This window comes from Cuculus canorus, chromosome 1 (genome assembly GCF_017976375.1).
Source record: "Cuculus canorus isolate bCucCan1 chromosome 1, bCucCan1.pri, whole genome shotgun sequence".
NCBI lineage: Eukaryota > Metazoa > Chordata > Aves > Cuculiformes > Cuculidae > Cuculus > Cuculus canorus.
The window spans coordinates 198,804,913-198,830,056 of record NC_071401.1 but is presented as its reverse complement, the minus strand read 5'-3'; the positions used below and the strand labels follow the sequence as shown (position 1 = coordinate 198,830,056).

The window sequence follows — 25,144 nt, the reverse complement described above, 5'->3', positions numbered from 1 at the left end:
CTGTCTTTTTTTTTATTATTTTTTTTATTTCTGTACAGGTAGGATTAGGCTTTATGTACAGATCTGTCAAATTTGGGCATTCATTACCTATGGATTTGTGTACGCACAAAGGTGTTTTTGTGAAAAGCAGTCTCAGAACCGCAGTCAGAAGGAACTTGAACAAATGATTTCATTGTTTTCAGAGATATTATTCATATATGCAAAGTAAAGGCAAATCCTAAGTCTTTCTGTCTTTATATGTTTCAAAAGGACAAACTGAGATTTTCAGTCTCAGCTCTCCAAAGGCAGTACCATAGATGGGAGACTCTGAAAGGGTAAGGGAGAAAGATTTGGAGTTTCTTGTAAAGCCAGGGAACACTGAGTCATGAAATGGAGAATAAATGACAGTGAGAAAGATTAGTAGATGGCAATAGGGACTTTCAATACTTTGCTTTTTCCTGGTATTAGATAATTTGCTTCCTGCAAATTTAGATTACAGCCCAATTTTAAAGGCTGAAAGTTACTTTAACTGATTTAGATCACCTGAAGCACAGTCAACTGGTATAATTATCCAGCCTTATCCCTTGTCAGTGGAGAAAATTATGCATCTTCAGAAGTAGTACCTAACTTTCACACTTATTGTAATATCTGGGATGTTCATTACCATGAAATAAAAATAATAAAATAAAATGAGGCAGTCACTCAGAAACAAAACATTTCAGAAAAGTTCCTGGATATCAATTTACATTTCTCTTGAACTAGAAAGAATAAAATTATACAAATTGAATCCAAGAAGGAAACTCAGGAAGCAGTATGAAATTTCAGATACAATTTAATTGTACAAGAGTAGAGGCAAATTATTAGCCAACTAAAAACAATCCACACCAGGCTTCAGAAAAAAGCATGAAGTTAGGTACTGCTGTTAATCTTAGATTTTAATGTTCAAACTCTTGAAATGTACCACTGCAAAACAAAGTCCTTATACATTGTCACTTAGGACAGTAGATCAAATGCCCAGGAAAATTATATAAATGGCTAAAAACTAATGTGATGGCAATGTAAGGGGGATAGAAAGGTAAGGGGATAGAAAGGTAAGACTGCAATAGAAATTAAAAAACATCTGGACATTTTAAAACAGAGAAAGTCTGGTCTCTTTTACATCCTGTTATTTTCACTTCATATTCCGTTTGCACCTTATATTTACTAATTTTCTACCAGGAAATTCAGAGTCACAGAATTGTTTAGGTTAGGAAAGACCTTTAAGGTCATTGAGTCCAACCATAAGCCTAACACTGCCAAGTCCACCACTAAACCATGTCCTTAAGTGCTACATCTACACGTCTTTTAAATACCTCCGGGGATGGTAACTCAACCATTTCCCTGAGCAGTCTGTTCCAGTGCTTGTTGCTCTATGCATTTTCATCAGGTATAATTTGTGGTAAATGGGGTTTTAACTTCTTATATTAAAGAAGATTAACAGTGCAGAATTTAAAGCCTGTGACCAAAATTTGATGTAATGACTCAAGATTAATGACATTTAAGATATGAAGAGGCTTCTGAATACCAAGAGACAAAATCCAGACAGCAGGAGAATAAAGTTAAATGATTCTATCTGAAGCCATTTCACAAAAAGAAGGGGAAATGTGTGACATATGGTATCAAGTGAGGCACTTGAAGTTGAGTCTAAAAATGTTTAAAAAGACAGCTGTAAGTTTGCATGATTTCAAAGAGAAAGGAAGGATATTATGATACATCAAGAAACAAGGGTTATGAAACCAGACATGGACTTGTTGGATGTTTGTTTGCTTTTCTTATCCAGTGGTTTCTAATGTTTTTATTAAATTTATCTTCAAATTCAACCTCCACCTCTATCTTCCGTCTGTTTCTTCCAGTGACATCAGTGCTGGCTATTGACCCAAAAGCTGGGTGGATCTTTGAACATTAAAACCAAATCAAAGAACAATTTAGGGAAGGAGATAATTATATATCAGCTCTTCTTTCCTCCAATATGTTTAAACAGATTAGATTATTTTAATAAGTGTTGGATGTGATGGAAACATTTTAGAACAATATTGTCACATGAATCTTCACAGACTGTATTTGAATCATAAAAGTCCATTTGAAAAAACCCCAAACTTATCTCTCTCTGTGAAACTGTGTGGTGTGCACTATCTGATCTTTATTAAGTTAAAGGACTTATTTCTTTTTAGGTTTTGTTTATGTGATTGTTCAGCTAATTATTATGAATTTGCTTTAGAGCTGGAAATCTGTGAGAGGGATTTTTTTTCGATTCCGCTCCTGGTTCTTGTAAAAGCCAAGTGAATAAAAACCAAGTGGCTATTTGCATATGGCAATTCATCTGTGCATTGAAAGCCCAGCAGAGATATTCCTTGGGAATCACAGGGAGTCTAAAGACTGACTGGCCACAAAGGCTGATGCACTCTCTCCATCACAAGTGATCCTTACCAATTTTACTCGGCACATTGTGCAGAGTTTTGCATTGGTGAGTAAGCTCAGTTGCCATTAGCTTTACGAGGATTTGAGACAGGACTATATACTTTTGTTCATGGCACTGGACAAGGCTCAGAACTAGAACATTAGCTTTTTGCTTTGGCATAGTTTTCCTGGCTAAATTACCTAATTTCTGTCTGCCTCATTTCGTAAGAACAGTCAAATCTGTTCAGACCAAAGGCTCATTTAGCCCAGTATCTCGGTTCTCACAAGAGCCCATAATGGATGCCAGTGGAATAGAATACGGTGGCGAGCATGCAGCAGTGCTTAGTGATATAGTCTCCCAGACTCCAACACTGGTTGTTCAGGGATTTCCTGAACCAGGGGTGGAATCTCTGTGTTTAATGCTTTTCAATGAGTTGGTTTTGATAAATTAGTACTGGCATTTCTTGAGCTCATATATCTTTTAAATACCCACAACATCCCATGCCCTACAAACTGTAACGTGTGAGGAACATCCCTTTATTTTGTCAGCTTCTCATTTTAGAACAAACTGAGAACAGTCTTTTTTTCATCATATCTCTTCCAGTGTGCTGTATGCTTTCTAAGTTAGAGGACTATAACTTCATGTAGTACTGAAAATGCAGGGGAGCCATGCATTTATAGAGTTGTAAAGACACTGTTGATTTGTTCTTTATTTCTTTCCTTGAACTTACAAATATTAAATTGCTTTTTTTGACTGCTCCTTGGCATTGACCTCATTCATAAAAAATTAAATAAAATTTAAGAAAAGGTATTGTGACATTAGAATCTTGTTCTTGATCTATAAAATGAGGTACTGTAATAGTGTTTGCAGAACTGCTTTCTGTGGAAAGATACACAAGGAAACAGCGAACATATCTTTACACAAAGTGCCAAAAAGTCCTTGAAGTTACTACACGAGTTGTTCTGGTTTACTCTATCTGCCTCCAGTCAGTAATATGTGATTTTGTCTCTAACACTGCCAAACAGATAATTTTCAGGCAAAAATACAGCTTTTAAATTCTTTTTTTCTTTAATCTATACCAAAAAGCGATGCTTCTTATCTTTTGAGGCCTTAATCAGAGTCCACTGAAAGATGAGAATAGAGTGTCATAGACTGAATGGGCTTTGGAGTAGATGCTTAGCTACTGATATGAGAATAAGGTACCAGTCCTGCAATTTGACTTCTCTGCTACCACTAATATCTCTTGAAACAGGAAGGCTATTATATTTCAGATTGTGTTTGTAAGTATTAATTTTAATGCCTGCATACAAAAGAAAACTAAAAAGGGAAAGTACATTTAATTCTCACAGTTTTCAGTGCATCTTGAAGTGTGTAGTCCGGGACTGGTACTAGACCCTGCTAGTCCTTGTCAATTTTTTCATACAGGGAAGCTCTAGCATCATTGCAAATGTTTATTCACTTTTCCTACAACGCCATACTTCTGAGTTCTTCCCTTTCCAAGGGACTTATATTTGGACAGGAACCAATTATAGCTGATAATGTTTCAAAAACTGTCTCCTGTTTCTCACTGGCCTGTAATCGGTGTTCAAATCTTAGGTAAACAAAGTTTCATCTATAAAGTAAAGATAAGCTCAGCAGAGTTCAGAAGGTGCCTCAAACAGCACAAACACCTTCTCTTGTTGAAATGTTTATATCCAAAGTGATAGAAAGCTGAGCAGCATTATCTTGCATATGGTCTGAGGAGATTTTAATAAATAAATAAAAAGGTATATGTTTTTTACTTACCAATTAGGATCAAATTTTCTGAATCCAGGGCTAATTTATAGTAAGGAAACATTCCAGTTGTAAAACTAAGACAAGATGGTCTAGAAGCAGCCCACTGACTTAAAAATTACATTTATATTGTGGATATGCAAAAAACATGTGGATCATTCTGATAGTCATCCTGGTTGATAATGTCCAAAACTGAATTTTTTCTTTAGTTATGTTGGCTTTCTCTGGGGTTGCAGAAGCGTCACTGAGGAGGCAACTCAGCTCCTTGTCTAAAGGTGCTTTGGTTTATGAATAACAAATTAAAAGGGTGCTTTGACACAGCAGATGAGATAATTAATATTTCAGGTCTTATTATTTTTGTTTCTGCACATATGTGTTTGTGTGTAATTATACATTTTAAAGATCAGCAACTAAGTGTAGTTAAACATTTAACATTTATCTTCATAAATGCAAATGAATCTTGCATTTCAGTCAGATATGCTGGAACAAGTCATCAATATGGATTAAGAACACATGATTTTTCTTCTTAGTGTTTATTGACATTAATGATGACAAAAAGCAGAAGGACAATGGTACAGATGCAAGTTTAGAAGTCACGTTAGTCAGTTCAAGCCTTTTAAATTAATGGTGATGGAGAACAACTGGTTTAATTCATAGCATTTGGAAGTATTTGCTGTGACCTCATCTTGCCATGTAAACAGGGCAAGGAATACGAGAGATTCCTCGGGTGTTCACTGAACTTGAGGATAAGTTTTTTTTTTTGCTTCAGTAAGCTCCAAGTTGAAGCTCCGAGAGTGGGGCCTGAGAATCTGTGCTTGAAAGTATCAGGGATCACACCACGTTTGCAATAGCGTCACACTTAGTTGCAGGCTGTAAGGTTTGTTGTTAGAGTCCTTAACCCTCCTCTGAGCACACAGGTCCTGCCGAACTCAGTGCATGACCATAACAACACCGTGCTGTGGCTGCGATCTGGATGTGGGTGATGGAATGTGAAGCAATGTGAATGTCATCTTTCTGTCTCAAAAGAGCTGAATAACTTAATAATTTGGATTCCTTTAAAATTAGCTGCAGAAAATTATCCCTGAAATCAACAGAACTCTAAGGAGAACTACTTCTTTCCTGTAAGAAGTTGATGTATTTGGCAGTTTGCTTTGGTCAACAAAATTGATCTATATCATACTGTACTACACCACACTACACTACACTACGCTACACTACACTACACTATGATTTTACGAGGTGAAACAGCCAGGTTTTGAGCCAAAGTCTTGTTAAATGAAAGGTAACATTTTTTTCTTCAAAAATGTGAATGTCGATAATTGAGTTACCTAGTTAGATGTTGATACTTCCCACTGACACTGTGCATTCCTGTTTGTGAGTGTACACATCTAGACATACAAGCTGAGAGTATTTCATATTCTTACCAGTGCGGAGTTCTGGGTGCTAGAAAATCAGGCAAAATAGTAAATAAATAAGTGAATTTTTATGTATTTTTTTTCAGTCACCCTGCATAAAGAACACTTAATTCTATCTGTTTCTGTGTTAGCAAAGTTTTTGTTGCACTAGGAAAATAATATCAAACATTCTTGTCTTTTTAATAAAAAAGCCAACCTGTATGAGAAGTACGTTGCTCTTAAACACAGTGCCATGAGCAATAATTGCAACTTGTCACAATGAGAGGTTATAATTATGTCTACTGTTAGTTATGTCTCCATATGCACAATAGAAGTTAGCTTTTCAAATGCATTGTTCTCTAATGCAATACTAGTTATTAACATGTGAGGATATTATTTTTTGCTAATGAAGAAAAATAAAATGATGCTGTAGAAGGGCTAGGTGGTGCCACACTGAAAGCAAGTGGGAGGAACAAAGAGAAAAGAGAAAAGGGAAGTGCTTATTGCAGAGGTTTCAGATCTAAGCTGTGCCTCGGCAAAAGTAGAATTGCCTAAAGGGCCAGAATTCCTATGTATTCCAGACCTTGTTTATGGTTTTTGAAAATCTGAATACATGCAAACAAGGGGCTATACCTGGCACTTGACAGATTTCTCTGAGTGAAATGTTGCAGACAGACTGCAGTATCTTAGAGAAAAAAACAAAGCCTAATAGTTGCTATCGTAGTTGCTGTGGGTGTAATTTTCTCTCCCTCCTTTGTTACTTGCACAAATTCTCTGAAAGTACGCTCATTAGGTCTTGTTTTAGGAAAAAGAGTTCACAATATGTTTCTAGGCTTACTTCTTATTCTGTCACTCATTTAGAGTCAAATTTTGGAAGCCTTTAGTTAGTATGTGCTCGTATTAGAGACTGTTCCATATTAAAAATGAAAAAGCGGATAGGTTAAAAGTAATGCAGACACACCTTAATTTTCTGAAGTGACTAACAGTTTCAAGTATCAGAATTTTAAATTATCCAAGAAGTTATTTGGTGAAGATCAGAGCCCTTGGGCAAGTCTTAAATTGGGTGCCCAACTTGGAAGCATGGAAAATCACTTGGGAAATTAGAAAATCTTGGCCATATGCTTCTACGTTAACTCCACTTGACTAAGTCCTTTCTGTACATTGCTTACCCAATTTGCAGTCGGTTTTGTGTTGTAAATAAGATACCCTTGACTCAGACATGAAAGTTCCCCAGGAAAACTGGAGAACCTTTCTCTTGTTAAACAGCACCGTAATTACAGAAGCAATTTTAACAAACAGTCCTCCGGGGGAAGCATTTTCTTTCTCATCAGGAATAAAATAACACCTTTGCTAACTTCATTTATTTACAACAGGACACAAGACTGAGATTGAGTTAAATTTATTGCCATTACATCACTGATGCTCAGTAATTCATAAAACAATGGGTCTATGAGTTAGCACTGCTGTTATTTCCTCTGATGCCTGACCTCACCATAGTCTAATAACGTACAGGAAATCCAGAAGACAAAGAGGGAAAGCAGTGTTCTTGAATGCTAAAAATAACCATAGAGAACTAGTACAATCGTGTAATAGAGTATGGCCCGATAATTTATTTAACATAATAGTAGAATCTGCTAAAGCAATTAGAGTCTGTTCCAAATGTTTTTAATGGAAAATGTATTTGGGGTAAGAATAGGAACACTTAAAGAATTGAGGCTTTTAGGTTGGGTAGTTCAGCTATGTGTAGTGGCTTTAGGTTTGTATATCTTATTGCTTACATGTGCAGACCACTTAATAACTTGACTAGAACAGACAGTCATTGTATGGTGGTTATATTTCCAGAGGTCATCCTGTATGAGTCAGACGGTGATCTTAGGTGATGTATTACACTTGACAACTCAGAAAGTTGCAATACAAAGGCATTCTAATTCTCAGTGTCCTCTGAGAATTGTTCAGTATCCGTGATGGTATCTAGTGTCTGGTATGCCATTGGGATGACATTTTTGGTGTCTTAACTAATCAGTCAAGGTTACTTGTCATTCATGTTAACTGTGTGTTTGTTTTGTTTTGAGTTTTTCTAATCACTTTATATTTACAGTTTTTTCTAAAGGGGTAAATTTGGTAATGACACTATAAGGAAATTACTTGGTGCTTAAAATGTCTACTTATTTATGTGTGTTATTTAGAATTAGAACAATATTTTATCCAAACTAGAAATATTAGGCAGTGCTTTAAAATTGGTGTAAAAAGGTACATGGCAAACCCAAAAAAATGTTGCATGAAAGTCAGATATGTCTGGTTTCTTTAACTTGTGAAATGTTGCAAAAGCAAGTTTATTGACATATATTTCTTTTTTGAATAGCTGCTCAGTTTGGCTGTGCTTGCCTTCCTTTTATTTACATATATTGCACAGTTATCTGAAAGAGGCTATTCTTCATATAAATACCAATATTAGTATGCAAATTAGTATGTTCAAGTGTGAACAAGTCTTAACTATGTGGCATTGACGCTTGGTTTCTTCCAATCAGAGGCAGAAGCACGTACGGATCACAAGCTAGGAATAATGAATAGATTGAACCAGCTATTCCGGGGCACCCATTTGACTATATCTCTCCTTTCATTAAATGAGTTCTAATTATGTAAATAGATAGAAAGGTAGGTAGATATGAATAATTTCCCTTTTTGTAAAGATTTACAGTAACTTAATAGATTTTAATTTGTTTAGTTTCATAAGAAAGCAGAAATGTCTGTGGCTTCTGATATTTGACTGAAAAAGAGCTATCAAGAGGGTTGAGTTGTCCAAATTCAGCTTACTTGAGGGAGAGAAGTTTTCAAAACTTGCACTTACCAGAGTTGTCGACAGCATCTTAAGGCATCTTGTGAACATTGTGAGCCAGGAAACCCTTAAAGTATGAGTGATGTATAGGGAAAAAAGAGAAATGGAAATAAAGAACTCTTTTCTGTTTTCATTAATATGCAAAATGAAACATGGATCTAGATGTCATCTCAACGGCTCTTTTATCTCTATATCAAAAATAAGAATTTTCAGGTACCAAAATGTCAGTAAATATCTACAAGCAGAGTGGCTCATTGGAAATAGTGTTTCTTGAGTCTGAAAAAGGCAACACAGATAAATGCAGAGACTGAGAGGTCTTGCAGTTATCAGAAACCTGGGCAAGCTGCCTGAGGTCACTGTCAAGGTTTAGCTCCACCCAGGCAAATTCAACAGCTAAAACCATGCATTTGAGCTGCCGAAATTCCTTTCCCTCAACACCCTGCAGGGAAAGGAGAGAGGGAAATGAGAGGAAAAAGACTTGTGTGTTGGAAACTAAAACTACAGCTTTAATGAAATTATAATGATAGTGATAATAATGAAAATAATTAGAAAGTAATAAAATACATACAACTATATGAGTTTGTTCTCTCACTCCACACTTTGATGACTATATGTCACCACAAATGCTGCAGAGAACAGGTCCCGAGCTAGGAGGAAGCAGGACTCAGGAACTGGATTCAGGAACACATGGATGCGGGATCAGAAGCAACCAGAAAGACGAGGTCCTCACTGGACGTTGGCCATTGTGGAGGAGAGTGAGACATTTGTGAGCTCTCAATTTATACTGAGTATGATGTATATTGGATGGAATACTCTGTTGGACAGTTTAGGGTCACCTGCCCTATTCGCCCCTCCTTGCAGGTGCGGCTCCTTTTCTGCCAGCTTGAGGATGGCTTCGGTTAAGTATAACTATTGGCCTTTTTGCACCATTGCCCTCTGTTATCATTTTAGAGAAAGACAGTCTCAAAAACATGCAGTTAGCTTTCAGAAAAATTAAGTTACTTACAGCAGCTGAGGTAGTCACAGAAGTTACTTTAATTTACCTTAAAATACAACAGGCAGGCACAGAGAGGTGAGCAGATCTTAGGAGCTCTTGATCAGTTTTGCAGGTAAACGGTCTTCAGCAAAATTCCTTTCCTGTCTGCTTTAGCAGCCCAAGAGAGTTTAATTTCCAAGTCTTACAGAAGCTGAAGACCTTTCTTTGGGAATACTGTTCTGCTAAAGATCTGTCACTTAGAGTAATTTCCTACAGGGCTTTAAAACTGGTTTGCAATAACTCAAATCTTCTAAGCCGCAAGTTGGAAAAATGAAATATTATAAAGGTGTTACAGAGCCCGGTATCCCCCAAATGTGTGCAGGTAGAAACACAATAGCATATGCAGCCTTGAGCTCTGAAAGTGAGAAGCCCGTTGTATGTATTTTTTTTTTTTTTAAATAATTAATGATTTAAAACTGTTGCATTATTGCTTCAATCACTTTTCACCTATTTCCCCAATGGTTACCACTTGCCTCAAAATTTACATTTGTTTTAATATTTGTATTTTTTGCATAATTTCTCACATTATATTTATTTGCACTCATGCTTTTTTAAATATAAAGCATTCCATGGGGATGATTTTAATAAAAGTTTCTTATTAAAAGTTCCATAACAGCATGATTCCCAAACGTGAAACCGAAGTCCTCATATTTAACAGTTTTCATGACTCAATAGATTAAGTGTGAAATAGGAAATATAATAACAATAACAGCATAGCCATATCCTGCACAGTTGTTCCACTTAAAATTATTCTTGAAAAGTAACAAAATTCATAAATAAATCATTTCTTGTAGAGTGAAATGTACTTAAAAGACTCTGTGAAATATCCTTGTTATAGTCATAAAATGTGTGCACAGAAGGAAAGGCAAGAGGAAAATAAAAAATTCACTGAAATTACCCTGTTGGAATAGGGGGAATTCCGAAAAACTCCAGACAGCATCAGAATCTGTTTTCAAAGTCAGGTGTCTCCAATCAGCTACCTCAGCAGAGCTCATTTCAGAAAAAATCTTAGCTCAGACCTAAATTCACATGAAGCTTCCTCTATGGTCAATGAAGAGAAATCGGGCCCTCGGGAACTGCAGTTCTGAGTTGGTCTGATTCATCATTGAGAGAAACCTGTTGCTTTCTGCTGATTTTGACTAGAGCAGCAAATTTAGCCACCATAGTTAATGTAGAGTGAATAAATCCAAACCTTGTGTCTGAAGGGTTTTTCTCTGAGTAGGAATTGTGGCTTTTCCTTTTGTTCTTACCAACACAGAGTAATACAGAGAACATAATAATTTAATGCCAGCAATTTTTGACACAGTTAAAGAGACGGTGCTTTTGGCATAAAGAGTACACATTGTCATACTCCAGACACTCTACTCTGGCAACCTTTTCAGGTTGTTTTTTCTGGGAGTTTGGTGTGTTTTGGTTTTTGTTTCAACCGTCCCCTTTAATATATTTGTCTTATAAAATGCTTCATAGTAGCATAACAGAGTCTGTGAAAAAAGCAAGGGAAATGTCAACATCAATATTGCTCACAGCTGTGGCCAAGTCTACCTTTTTTATTAAACAAAGGATGTGATGGGTCTTAAGGCTCTTGGCATCTTGGATGTTTCTGGACCATCCCACATTATTGTTCAGTAGCTTGTTGTGGAGATCGGCTGGGCCCTGGAAGATACCCTGGAGATGCGCTCCTTTCTATTTATGGCTTAGGGGTTACAAGAGTAAGGATATGAGTTCCTTCAGTGGCACTTGAACAGCTGCGGAGCATCACTGCTGTCAAACCTTTTGATGTCTTCCATGCTTTATAATTTAAACCAGTAATACCTTCCTAGTAGCTGCACACAGTCCATCAACACAGACTCTTCAGATCAGTTGCTTGCACCACATCTATTCGTTATTGATCAACGGTTTTGCTGCATTAGGCTCTGCAGTTCTGGGATGGCTTCTGTGTGAATTGCCAGGAAAGTTTCAAGAAGAAAATCACCCTGAAACTTGACAGTCACTGCTGTCTGTTTTGGTAGATTAGCTCTTACCCACTAACCACACATTTTCTGATCAGCCAGAAACAGTACTGGACTGGGAAAGAAAGGTTCTAAAAGTTATCATACTGGGTGTATATGTGTATGTAGGTATACATTTGATATATATATTTTTATGTGTGAATATAACATTACATCGTATCAATACACTGGCTAACTGAAGCTATTCGATACTAAGATATGAAATAAGTCTTGTCAAATAGCAATGTCTTACCACTACTCAGTATCATGATATGGGCATTATTTCAGCCATATTTCAGCTGCTTGAAAGCAAATCTCTGGAGCATTGATATGGCAGAACATCAAGCTGAAGAATGGGAATCACGATAACATTTATGGCCATTTTCATGACTGACCTGTAATTCTTTCTGGCTGTGTCTTGCTATCTATCATGCTACGTGCTACAGGAAAACATGTGTTTTAAGGAGCCAGAAGCATAAACTCCCACCACACAAGGCATTTACTGGATAAAACCATTCATAGTGTATCATGAGCCAGCACTCATGTGAGCATAACCTCAGCTTCCAGTCAGTGGTTGTATCATAAGCTCATGGAATACTAAGACATAAGCAATCTCTCAATTTCAGTAGTTTTATTATGGATTATAGAAAAGTATTAATGAGATATAAACCTAGAGTTTAATAACTCACCATCAACTAAACAAAACAAGCTATAGCAAGGATTTTAGCTACTAGGATCGTTAAAGAGGTTAGTAGTACATTGTAATGTCCTTTTGGGCTGCTAATGAATTCTTTTTGCATTTCTAGAGAATTTCCTCCAGTTTGGCAAGCTTGTTTTGTTATGAATTCCTGTCTTTGATGATATAATAGTCCTCACAGAACTCTGAAACAGTGAACATTTGTTGAATACACAGTTTTTCTTGCTGTTAATGATTAAGGTATTTGCTGACTCATTGCAGTATCATTCTTTGCATTCAATTAAATGTGAAACTCATGATACATCAAAATTATACACTGAACAGATATTTTTCTGAGAGCAAATAATGTTCATTCTTTCCAGCTAAAAGCGTTTGGCCGTACTGTGCAACATTCGCACAGTCCAAAGTTTCCCTTAGCCTCCGAGCAGAGCCTTGGTCTTTGCTACCTCCAGACAGTCTGATTTTGGCCCTGGTCAATTCCCAAGAGTTGCCCTCTTTCTTTGTGCCACCAGCACACAGGCTTTCAGGTGTAATTTAGGTGGGCAAGACTTACAACATCAAGAGCATAGCCTAAATTTCCAGTCTGACGTGGAGGCTAATTCTTTGGAAAACAATTAAGTATAACTTTTATAAAAAAATTAAGTGATGAATTTTTACCACCAAATATTGATATTGACTTCTCATCCCATCTCTTGCTGTTATGGCATTGAAGGGCAGAATTTGGGTGCAAATGCCATAGGCTAATGACTAATACAATCAAGTACCTATCATTAGTCATAGTGCTTTCTAGGCTTTTAAAATGGGGATGGGAGTGTACATAGACAAGAGTTTATTTCTTTGTTGCCTTTATTTATTGTTAGTTTGTAGATAGAGGTAGTTTAATTTCAGCACCCAGAAAGCTATTTGGACAAGTTCCCCTAGTTGTGAACTGGTTAGACTTCCTAAAGCATGTTTATCAAAACTCCTTGGGTCCTCGGACTAACAATGATACATTTATTTGGCACTTAACAGTGATTTATTTATTGTCATTATTCTTCACCCATACATTTTGAAGCTGATAGTACATGGCTCTATGTTGCATTTTAATTGAAATTTAAAAACATTGTAGGATTTCCCTGTCATGTCTCTTATTTCAAATGTTTCGTGCTACAAACACAAAAAGAAGGGTAGATCATTTCTGACTTACGCTGAAACAGTTCTTTACTCTTTCTTGCCTTCTACACACCAATATAAGTAGAGTTACAGTGAAATAAACCAGAAGAATACAGTAAAATATCAGATCCTTCCTACACCAAATCACTTTCTACAGCTGTTTCCTATTTATCTTATAATGACACATGGGATTATCTTGGGAATATATTCTGCTTTAACTGTCATGCCACTGACTTTATAGGCTTATCAAATACCCATTGGTGTGTGAGTTGAGCAATTATCGTCTACTAAGAAATCCCAAGAAAATATAGATTGATAATAACATTTTTCAATAATGGCTTGTAACATTAGTGCCATTTTCTATTATTATAGTAGAAGTCTAGCATTCCTCGCAGTTTACTGCTTTTATTTATTTTGCAAGATCTGGATATGGACCCTACAGCAGAATTTAAAAAACAGTTTCCTTTTTCATGATTTATGCATTTTTGGTTAGAAGAAGGAAAGTCAGAAAATTGGATAGAATCAAGGAATGTGTCTGGATTATTAAGAAATAGAAAGACAAAAGGAAAGAAATAAATTTATTATTGTGCAAGATACTGCAGATACAGGACGGTTATATAAACATAATCAGGCAGGCTACATCTACAAGAACATGCCTTAGGAGGTTGAGCTTGGATTCTGGGACCAAACCTCATGAAGTTTTATCCAAACTTTTTATCTTACAGTGCAGTAAGCCACTCCAGATAGACCATTCTGCTAACGATCCATTTTCCCTTTACCCTTTTTCCAGTAAATAGAGTGAAATGTGAGGTCCTTCTGCTGTTGCTTGGAAAATATGTAAAACACACACAGAGATATATATTTGCATGGTGTGATTAAACAACTCTGTAATAAAAACTACAGCCTCTGACCCGCTTACAGAAATATGGACTCAATAACTTTAAAATAAAACCCATTTGGAAGTATGTTTGGTCGTTGGCCTGGCCCATGCTTGGATTCAATATGGATGAGCCAGATAGGGAAGGCAGGGTGCCAGAGAGAGAACTGAATTCACTGCTTGTGAGAAAGAGATCAGCTAATTGCCTGAATCATGGGGTGACCCACCCACCCCCAGGTTTTCTTACTAGGGATGGGTCATACTTGTCTCGAAGGGGGACTAAAGTTATCTCTAAAAATCTAGTTAGGCTCTTAAATAGAGCTTTAAACTAGATGTGAAGGGGGAAGGGGAGGAGACCAGGCTAGTTGGGAATGAGCCTGGAAGTGGGAAACCAGCGGCTGAGAAATGGTGTGCTGGAGAGGACCACCAGTACACCACAACAGGGCAAGTGAGGGCGAGTATAAGTGGGGACAGTAAGGATGAAACTGGGTCTGTGGAATTAGTTATTCCAAGGACCAGTCAATCGAGAATAAACTCTCTTCCCTTTACGAGGGCTGAAGGTTCATCAGCCCAGCTGAAGTGCATTTACACCAATGCACGCAGCATGGGCAATAAGAAGGATGAGCTGGAAGCTGTTGCAAGGCAAGGTGACTATGATGTCATTGCCATCACAGAAACGTGGTGGGATGACTCGCATAACTGGACTACAGCTATGTTTGGATATAAACTCTTCAGGCGGGACAGGAAGGGTAGGAAAGGAGGCGGGGTAGCCCTCTATGTCAAAGAGTGCTTTGAAACTCTCGAACTGGATTACGGTGAGGACGGGATCGAGTGCCTATGGGTTAAAATCAGAGGAGCCCACAAGAAAGGGGACTTTGTGATAGGAGTCTGTTACAGACCACCCAGCCAAGAAGAAGCTGCTGATGAACTCTTCTATAAACAGCTGGGGACAGTCTCTAAATCTCTGCCTCTTGTCCTTGTGGGAGACTTTAACTTTCCGGATGTCTGCTGGGAGTACAATACAGCAGAAAGGAAACAGTCTAGGAGGTTCCTGGAGTGCATCGAAGACAACTTCCTTGCACAACTGGTTAGCGAACCAACAAGGGAGGGTGCCTTCCTAGACCTGCTGTTTGTGAATAGAGAAGGTCTTGTTGGGGATTTGACGGTTGGAGGACGCCTGGGATTAAGTGATCATGAGTGATCATGAGATGATAGGGTTTTCAGTTCTAGGTGGGATTAAGAAGGGGGTTAGCAAAACAGTCACATTAAACTTCCAGAGGGCAGACTTTGGCCTGTTCAGAAGGTTGATTAGCAAAGTCCTGTGGGAAACAGTCCTTCAGGGCAAGGGAGCCCATGAGGGTTGGGCGCTCTTGAAAAATGAAATCCTATCAGCTCAAGAGCAGGCCATCCCTGTGTTCCGGAAAAGGAGCTGGCGGGGGGAAAAGCCAGCTTGGTGGAGCAGGGAGATCTCAAGATGCGTCAATAAGAAGAAGAAGCTCTATGTGCTCTGGAGGAAAGGACAGGCATCTTGGGTGGACTACAGGGACGAAGTGAGATCGTGCAGGGAAAAAATCAGGAGGGCCAAGGCCCAACTAGAATTAAAACTCGCTAAGTCTGTGAAAGACAACAAAAAGTCTTTCTACAAGTACATTAACAGGAAAAGGAGGACGAGGGAGAATATCCAGTCTCTAGTGGATGCAGAAGGAATAACAGTGACAGGGGATAAGGACAAGGCTGAGGTACTTAATGCCTTCTTCGCCTCAGTCTTTAATAGCAAAGGAAGTTGTTCCTTCTGTTTACAAATCCAAGAGTTAGAGGGGCAGATTGAGGCTCCCGTGATCCAAGAGGAGGCGGTTAGAGACTTGCTTGTCCAGCTAGACGTCCACAAGTCTATGGGGCCGGATGGGATCCACCCAAGAGTATTGAAGGAACTGGCGGATGTCCTTTCCAAACCCCTATCCATCATCTTCCAGAGGTCCTGGCTGGCTGGGGAAGTTCCACTAGACTGGAGGCTGGCTGATGTTGTGCCCATCTACAAGAAGGGTTGCAGAGAGGATCCGGGGAACTACAGGCCTGTCAGTCTGACCTCAGTGCCAGGGAAAGTCATGGAACAGGTAATCTTGAGTGCTATCATGAAGCACACGCAAGAGAACCGGGTGATCAGGCCCAGTCAACATGGGTTTACAAAAGGCAGATCTTGCCAAACTAACCTGATCACCTTCTATGACAAAATCACTCAACTACTGGATGGGGGAAAGGCTGTGGATGTAGTCTTCTTGGACTTCAGTAAAGCCTTTGACACAGTTTCTCACAGCATTCTGCTGCAGAAACTGTCAGCCTCTGGCCTGGACAGGCGCACACTCTCCTGGGTTGAAAACTGGTTGGATGGCCGGGCCCAGAGAGTGGTGGTCAATGGAGTTAACTCCAGCTGGAGGCCAGTCACAAGTGGAGTTCCTCAGGGCTCAGTACTGGGTCCAGCTCTGTTCAATGTCTTTATCAATGACCTGGATGAAGGCATCGAGTGCACCCTTAGCAAGTTTGCAGATGACACTAAGCTGGGAGGAAGTGTCGACCTGCTGGAGGGTAGGGAGGCTCTGCAAAGGGATCTGAACAGGCTGGACTGCTGGGCCGAGACCAATGGGATGAGGTTTAACAAGGCCAAATGCCGGGTCCTGCACTTGGGGCACAACAACCCTATGCAGCGCTACAGACTGGGGGAAGAATGGCTGGAGAGCTGCACAGAAGAGAAGGACCTGGGGGTGCTGGTTGACAGCCGACTGAACATGAGCCAGCAGTGTGCCCAGGTGGCCAAGAAGGCCAACGGCATCTTGGCTTGTATCAGAAATGGGGTCACCAGCAGGTCCAGGGAGGTTATTCTCCCTCTGTACTCAGCACTGGTGAGACCGCATCTCGAGTACTGTGTTCAGTTCTGGGCCCCTCACCACAAGAAGGATGTTGAGGCTCTGGAGCGTGTCCAGAGAAGAGCAACAAAGCTGGTGAGGGGGCTGGAGAACAAGTCTTATGAGGAGCGGCTGAGAGAGCTGGGATTGTTTAGCCTGGAGAAGAGGAGGCTGAGGGGAGACCTTATTACTCTCTACAACTACCTGAAAGGAGGTTGTGGAGAGGAGGGAGCTGGCCTCTTCTCCCGAGTGACAGGGGACAGGACTAGAGGGAATGGCCTGAAGCTCCGTCAGGGGAGGTTCAGGTTGGATATCAGAAAAAAATTCTTCACAGTAAGAGTCATTGGGTACTGGAACAGGCTGCCCAGGGAGGTGGTCGAGTCGCCTTCCCTGGAGGTGTTTAAGGAACGGGTGGATGAAGTACTTAGGGACATGGTTTAGGGAGTGTTAGGAATGGTTGGACTCGATGATCCAATGGGTCCTTTCCAACCTTGTGATTCTGTGATTCTGTGATTCTGTGAATTATCCTCACATTAAAAAAACATTACCAGAGCAATCGCTGAATAATATTTGAGTTATTAATAATTTTTTTTCATTCTCCACAGAATTATGGAGTGCCAAATCTGCAGCACTGAGCACTGGAGCATTGCCCTTGAGGGTGTAAGGGTTATGCATAATTTTGAGACATTTACTTGCACGCACAGGACAATGTAAGGCTCTGGGGTTTACATGCTAGTTAAGCTGACAGGAAGTTCGAGCCTAAGAATTAGTCTAGAGAAGTGAAGCTGAATGGGCAGTGTAGGAACAGCCAATAACTACTTGGGGGTAATTACAATGGATGCTTTTGACATCTATTTACATCTTTGCCATCACTGCAGATATAGGGACAAAAAGTCACAAGTTGTTCCTTGGAAAGTTCAGTTTAGGAAAAAAGTTCTTCACTATAAGAGCAATAGAAGTTGCTCAGAAATTTTACAAAATTTACATTCCTGAAGATTTTGATGACTTGGCAAGACAAAACCAAAACTGACCATACCTTGTGTTGACAATAGTCTTCTTTTGGGTCCTCCCAGGCTTAATGGTGTCTAGTGAGAACTTCCAGCCAGTAGCTTTCTGATCCTGTCTTTGGAAAGGGATGATGAAAATAAGAAATGAGGGGCTTGAGATAGTCTGTGAAAGCAGTAAACGCTTGAGCATCAAGGTAAAGAGCTGATGTGTTATGAAATAAAAAGGGAAAATAATATAACATCTTCTTTGTCGCTTTGTACTAACAATAAATATATTTTAGAAATATGTTCTGATACTTTTTTTTTTTTTATTTTCCAAAGACAGATGAGTGTTCCCTGATTAGTTAGTAAAAAAAAATTGGTTTTGCAAATATTTGTTAAAGGAAGCTCTTCAGCATCTACCTGATGAAAATTTTTGGGTGTAAGCAACTGAGAACTGGTTGTAAAGGTCTAAGTAACTAGAGAAACTGTCGGGGTAGGGTTTTTCCCAGCATTGGGGATCCTTGATTTGGTTAGATGTCAATGCAAATGAACCACAGCAGGTGGGAAATGGAAATTTCAGCTTTTAGTGTGACCTCTACAAGTCTTCTGTCAATGTAGACATCTACTGCGCAAAAAGCAGCTATTCTTCTGGTTTTACCCTAAGTGCAAAATATAAGATAAACATGCTATTCAAACTGATTGGCAGATTTAGTCCCCTGTTAAAATTAAAGTAATTAAATGTACTGAAAAGCCCATTGCTTTGGATTTACTGACCTTGATTTGAGTTAGTGTTGACTGAGGCCCTTTTTAATCTTGGTTTATATTCCCATATGCTTTGCCTTCAGCCAGTATATTTTTAAAATTTCATTGCATAGTAGTGAAAAAATTAAAAAAACCCTCTCCTGATGCGGTTAAAATTGAATTTAAGGATGTGTGAAACAGTAAGTCACTAAATACTCAGTTTATGAAAAGCAGAATTTAGCATTTTATTATATGCTAACTTACTCAAAGGGAATTCAGAAAAATATAGTAAGTATAATCAGTGAAAAATGTTTTGTCTTTTTTTCGGACAAAAGTTTCAATTTCCATCTTCTTTAGTTGCTATTATTCAGATATTTTTTTCAGTGAAAGCAAAAAAAGTTCAATGAAACCAGGTAAATTATATGTGAAGCAGAAGAGATGAGACACAAGCTGTGCCTGCGTGTTTGTACTTTTGACTAACCTTCAGCACAATACTGATTACAAGGTGGACACTTTTTGCAGTTCCCCATCCAGCGTAATTTGACTTCTCTGAAGCCACAAAACCCAGTATGAATCAAATACACTGCAGTCTATTTAGTTCAACTTACTTTCAGTGTTCTTTCATCAAATAATGTTGCTTTTTCTTTTTTTTTTCCACCCCACAGGACAACATTTTTAGAATGGAAGACTCACATTTTGAAAATGGCCGAGGGAAAAGCCCTTATGATCCTAAACTGCTGACAGCTTCTCTTTTAGTAGGTAGGTGCCTTAATACGAGTTCAATGAGATGTGCGTTCACTGTTAACAACTGCCAGTTTTCTGGGTTTTTTCCCTCCTATGATAGCGTTTTGTTTTATGAATTTTATTTCCAAGCTAAAGTCATTCTGGTTTCATTTTTAAGTTAACCAAGATGTCTTGAGAAGCAAAGTGTAAAACAAGAATCAAGTATCACAAAGAACTGCTTTTTACCTGCGTAAGACCTTGATTTTGCAAAGTCTTTCACCTCCTCAGAGCTGTGTGACTCCGAAACTATTGTAATCATCCAGTTTAGAGGCTGGCCTCACTGAGTCGCACAAGCACAGCTGAGAGCAAAGTGAGAATGGGAATGAGTCATTCCTTACATCCATTTTGCTGCCAAGGAAGGTCTGTCACCCAATCATACCTGCATGTGAGCTGGAGATACACATATTCATCCATCTAGGCCTTAAGATGATTCTATCTAGATGGAAGTGCTCTATCCAACACTGAATACAATTAAACTCCTGGCCAGAATAGAGAGGTTTCAGTAAATTAAGGGTTTTCAAAATAGTAATATTTAATTGCATGCGATATGTAAGTACAGAGCACCTGGACTGTGTTAATCTAATTGAACTAATCCAAATGATTGAATTTATTAATTGATTTAACTTATCTAATTGAATTAATTGTATTCACTGTTCTTCCTGCTCCTTTACAAAAAAGGCAAAAAGTTGTTTTGTAAGAAATTAGGAGTGAAGCAAATTAGATTCTTCTTTCAGTAACAGCCCTGCCCAGGTGTAGCCACTTTATCCTTAGCATGTCACCTTCTGGCAATTTATTACACCGTCAAATGCAAGGGGTCAACGATAGTTTCAGAAGATTGTGGATTCTCTTATCTCAAAGTCTTTGGAAAATTACACATAACCAGATACGCTGACTTCTCCAGTCAGACTTTTTCTTTATCCATCTATTGCTAGTCTAGAGTCTTGCCAACCAGCTGCCCTTATTAAATTCACGTTACATTTAAAAATGAAGCTGTTTGAAATAGACAGCAGCAGAAATTCAGTCTTGAGTGTGCCTCATTTCCTGATCTACGAAGCCTCTAATGATCACAGGTGATGAGCTACCCTGGGGACACGCACTTTTTAACAGGAAAAACAAGAAAGATATCCACATCTTGCTCCAACTTGTACCCTATACAAACAGAAAGGAAAAAAATGTGTATGTGTAAAAGGCCAGTGTATAAATTAGTGCCTGAAGCAATTTGAATTTGTGGCACAGCTACTCTCAGGGGAATGACTTTACTATTTACTTTAATATACAATAAAGAAAGAGAATGATGACAAGCCAGTATTATGTGGTATACCTGGTATGCAACTGCACAAAGTCAACAATGTCTAGCTTTTCACATTCCTTTTTTTTTTTTCCTCTCAGTTCAGCAGAAATATGATTATCTTATTTCCCTTGCCTTAGATTTCATGTCTTTAAAACATCTTTGCTTTCTTGAGCCTACTCCTTATCAATATAGTTTTCACTCTATGTCTTTTTCCTCCTAATAAACAGTAGACTGAGTGTGATGTTTTGTTTGTAATCAGGCCTCGATTAGAGCTATGAATGTATTAGAACTATAGAAAACGGTGCAAATTTAACATTCAAAACCAGTGACTGATTTCTACTTCAGTGATTTATACAAAACTCAGAGTGAAGCTAAAATTAACATTCCTGCATCTTGAACATGGGCACCCTTTCTTCACTTCCTCCTCATAACTATCGCACAGTCATATTGTGTTGCTGATTATAATTCTGCATTTACTTCAATCCTTTACCACAGAGGTTGCCCTGATATTTCAGAGGGTGTACACCAGATTCACCAAAGGCTTGCATTTACTTGCGCTTATATTTTCAAAAAACAAACACAAATTTTATGGTCAAATAATGACCCAAGCCAAAATAATTTCCTTCCAGCAAAATAGGTGGAACAGGGAACAGACTGGCCGAGGGATTGATTGCATGGAGGGGTTTGGTCCAACTGCTCTCTGAAGTACGTAGCACTGGAGTGAAGAAGTGAATAGGTCTGTGAAGGCCAAAGAAGCCTCTTGACCACAAATACTTCACACTAAGAAGAACATGGATCAACTACTGCTTCCCTTCTCCTGAGTTGAATGATAGCTCAGCTACTTCTGACCCTCATGTGCCAGAAACATTTGTCCTCACAAGAAACCCTGGTTTAACCTTATGTTCAAGAGGGTAACTGTGTGAAACAATTACCCAGTAGCCACCAAGATACGCACGGTGTAACTATTAGGACAATAAAAGAGGGTTGAGAAGTAGGAGTAAATTGTATGGCAAATACAGGAGGGAAAAATGACCTCTGTTATCATCAGAAACACTAAACAGATATTTTGCGAAGTGTGGAAGAAGAATTTGTTCTTGACTCTGTTACAAGAAAGTAAATCTTACTTGAGTGAAATGTAATTACTGGAATTTGAGCAAAACACCGAGGTTAATTTGCAAAAAATAACGTAAGATCTTTAATAGCCATTAGTGCTATTAAAGTATTCTTATTTTAAATTTCAACTGAAAGAAACATAAATAAGTGTAAAAGGGATCTTCAGTTTTCCCTCTCTGCTGAAAAAAACCCACAATAATATTTGAAAGAAACACCCCTAAAACAAACAGTTCATCATTATTAAATTGTTCCAATATTTTCCTAGTATGCATTCCTTGTTCCATCCACCTGCAAACATTTTTCATTATTTTTTTAAGAGTTGTTCATTAAATTTAGTTATTGCTACTCTACTCTAAAGTAAACACCAGCTGGGAACATGATATAACTAGTTCCTAGTAATGGAAGACATTATTCAGCCATTCCCATCTATGTGCTGCTAACTAAACAATCTCCATTGGAGCGGGCTAATGCTTGAAACTGTAGAGAGACTAAGCAGTCCCTGGGTACCACTAGCATGTATTCTAGGGCAGGAGAAAAAGAAGAGGTAGTAGGGTTTTCAAAGAATGTCATCAAAGGAGAAAATTATCGCTGAATGTATTAGTCTAAAGCAGCTGTATTGGAACAGTTGAAAAAAACCTCAGAGAAGGAGACAGTATTGTCTCACTGTCAGTCTGAGGCTCTTTAGGAAATGAATCTTTAAGATTTCAAAAGCTCTGATGATCCAGAATGCTCAAAGCTATTTATATTGATATGTAGCACTGTCTTTTTTTTAAAAAAAAAAAACCCTTACAATATTTTAAATTATTATTGTGTTTTAAATCAGTTTAAACACCTTAATACTCCCAAGTATGGATCAATATGATCTGAAATACATTAATTTCTTACCAAGGCAGAACTTTACTATTCTATTTCTTAGAAATTAGCAAGGTTCAGAAATTCAGAGTTTGTTCTAATGTCTGGGAAGCTTTAGTTGTTGACTTTAAAATGTATTAAGTCAATCCATTACTATGTACATCTGAAGATCTTAACTTCAGTGAATAAACCTGCTAACCAAGGACAGCAGATGTAATTTGGGGATCTTTTTACCAGGGAGAGCAATCAGTACATTCAAGGCTTGATTTTGTCTACATTTCCCATCCTCTCAACTCTCTTATTTCTTTGAAAAGAAAGTACTCTACTCTCTGAATTTTTAACAATGTAATCTTCCTTAAAAGCTGGATAGAAGCAATTCAGCAAATAAAAGTGTACCATTTAGTTTTTAACTTCTTTGTATCTAATGAACTTGGGGAGATGTTCACAGTTTCATGCTCTTTATGTACAACATATGGGAAAATGGTTCCTCCTCCCTCCAAAAAGCATTATTATGGGCTTTAATTGTTGCCTCTTTATTTAAGTATATTTCTGTTTGCATTCATGTATCAACACGCTACTCCTTTAGAATAAAGGAGTTTTGTCCAAAACATAAAGTTTTTTCCTGTGCAAATAACTAAGGGCTATCAGCTTGTGCTGAACAGTCATTGCTTTATACTGCTGGGCTGGAAAGACAAAGTGACAACTTTCTTTTCCTCCCCATTCCTTCTTTCCAGAAATGTTTTCCAGTTTTTAAAATGTTCATTTCCATGTTCTTCTCAAAGTTAATGTAAACCACTTTTACAAATACTGACAATGGAAATAGCACAGTGAATACTATCCATGACATAAAATAACCATTTTCTAGACCAGCAATGAGTAAATTTCAGTGCACAAGAAGGTCTGCATAGGAAAACAAAAAGATGAATCTACTTCTATCTGGACAGGAGACAAAATCCTCATATAGCTTTTGACTACTACTAACTCAAAGGTTGTTCACATCTGGAACATGACTTGAGGCTCACCCTGAATTTAGCAAAAATTATCATCTAAAGCCTTACAAAAATAAATGATATTTCTTGGTATTTCTATCTGGGAGAAGTCAAAATTTGCATGACTGCAGCAAATCATTTCAAACTGCTGACACTGGTCTTGGTATACTGAGACTTGGAGGGGCTGCAGTAGAAAGCATGGAAAGATCAGCTGGTCTCCTACAGACTCTCCTTTGGAACAAGCTAAAGCCCATTATTAGCAAAACTTTTACAGTATCACCACAGACAAAAGAAGTACCAAGCACAAGAGCCTAGCAGCATGAAGGAGGCTTGGGTTGAATTAAGTTAAACCTGAAAGATATGTTACTTTCAGTCGTGTTTATGTACTGAGTTAGAAGCTGAGGTGCCCAAACCCCTTACAATTCTAAATACTGCAAAAATATAATTTCAGTGAGGTATTGAGCTATATTTGGTTTAATTTTAATAATATAATGTTAATTTTAGATATTTTTTCTTTCTCAGTCGACCTTTAGATCTGTTGGTAAGTAGGATGTAAAATAAAGCTTGGGTTTTTTTGCTTTCCCCCTTTGATTTATATTGATTTATCAGAACTCACTAGGGATTGAAAGACAAGAAAATGAAGATAAGGTTTAAGAAAGGTTAAACACAGCATCAAAGCCTTTTCCACAAGCAAAAAGGTTTTATGTTCTTTAAAATCTCAGCTGCATACCCTATACATAATAATCACTATAATTAAGTGATTGTCTCCCCTTTAAAAAAGTTGGAAGTGACATAGAGGAATGATAAATCGTTAATTAATGATATGCTGTTACGTTTCACTTCTGATTACACCTCCTGCTGGGCCTGACTGGTCTATTTGCTTCTAATCTCTGCTGTGAATTCATTCAATTCCATGCCTTTCTGCTATCATGTTTTCACCCTTCCTGACTTTCATGACTACCATATGGTGCAGAGCCACTGTGGATTCAGTTGATAATTTCATGGTGTCAGTGTTCTGCAGAAAAGATGCCAGTGATATCCAGTAGACATGCTTGGACATGGTTGTCCCACCATGGAAATACCTAAAATTGCCATGAAAATTATGAACTTGTTCCTAAAGGTTGTTTTCAAATGAGGATATGGTAGAGTTCATTGTGACCATGAAAAAAATATTGTCTTACCTTAAAGAAAGAGTTATTTTGTCCTCAAACTTGTCTTTTTCACAAAGGACTCTTTCAAGATGTAGCTTGAAATGAGCAGTTGGAAGAAGTAATACATTTTAACTCCATATTAAAAATATAGGTTAGGGTATCTTGT

The 25,144-nt window shown here is 38.1% G+C and overlaps 1 protein-coding gene across 3 annotated transcripts in view; it reads left to right on the top strand.

Moving 5' to 3' along the window:
• SEMA3A (semaphorin 3A) overlaps positions 1 to 25,144 on the top strand; it is a 411,783-nt gene that overhangs the window by 323,783 nt on the left and 62,856 nt on the right. For all 3 annotated transcript variants that reach the window (XM_054066986.1, XM_054066976.1, XM_054066968.1), the window contains exon 7: positions 19,465 to 19,558. In XM_054066986.1, coding sequence (XP_053922961.1) covers positions 19,465 to 19,558 — 94 coding nt within the window. The remainder of the gene's footprint in view (positions 1 to 19,464; positions 19,559 to 25,144) is intronic.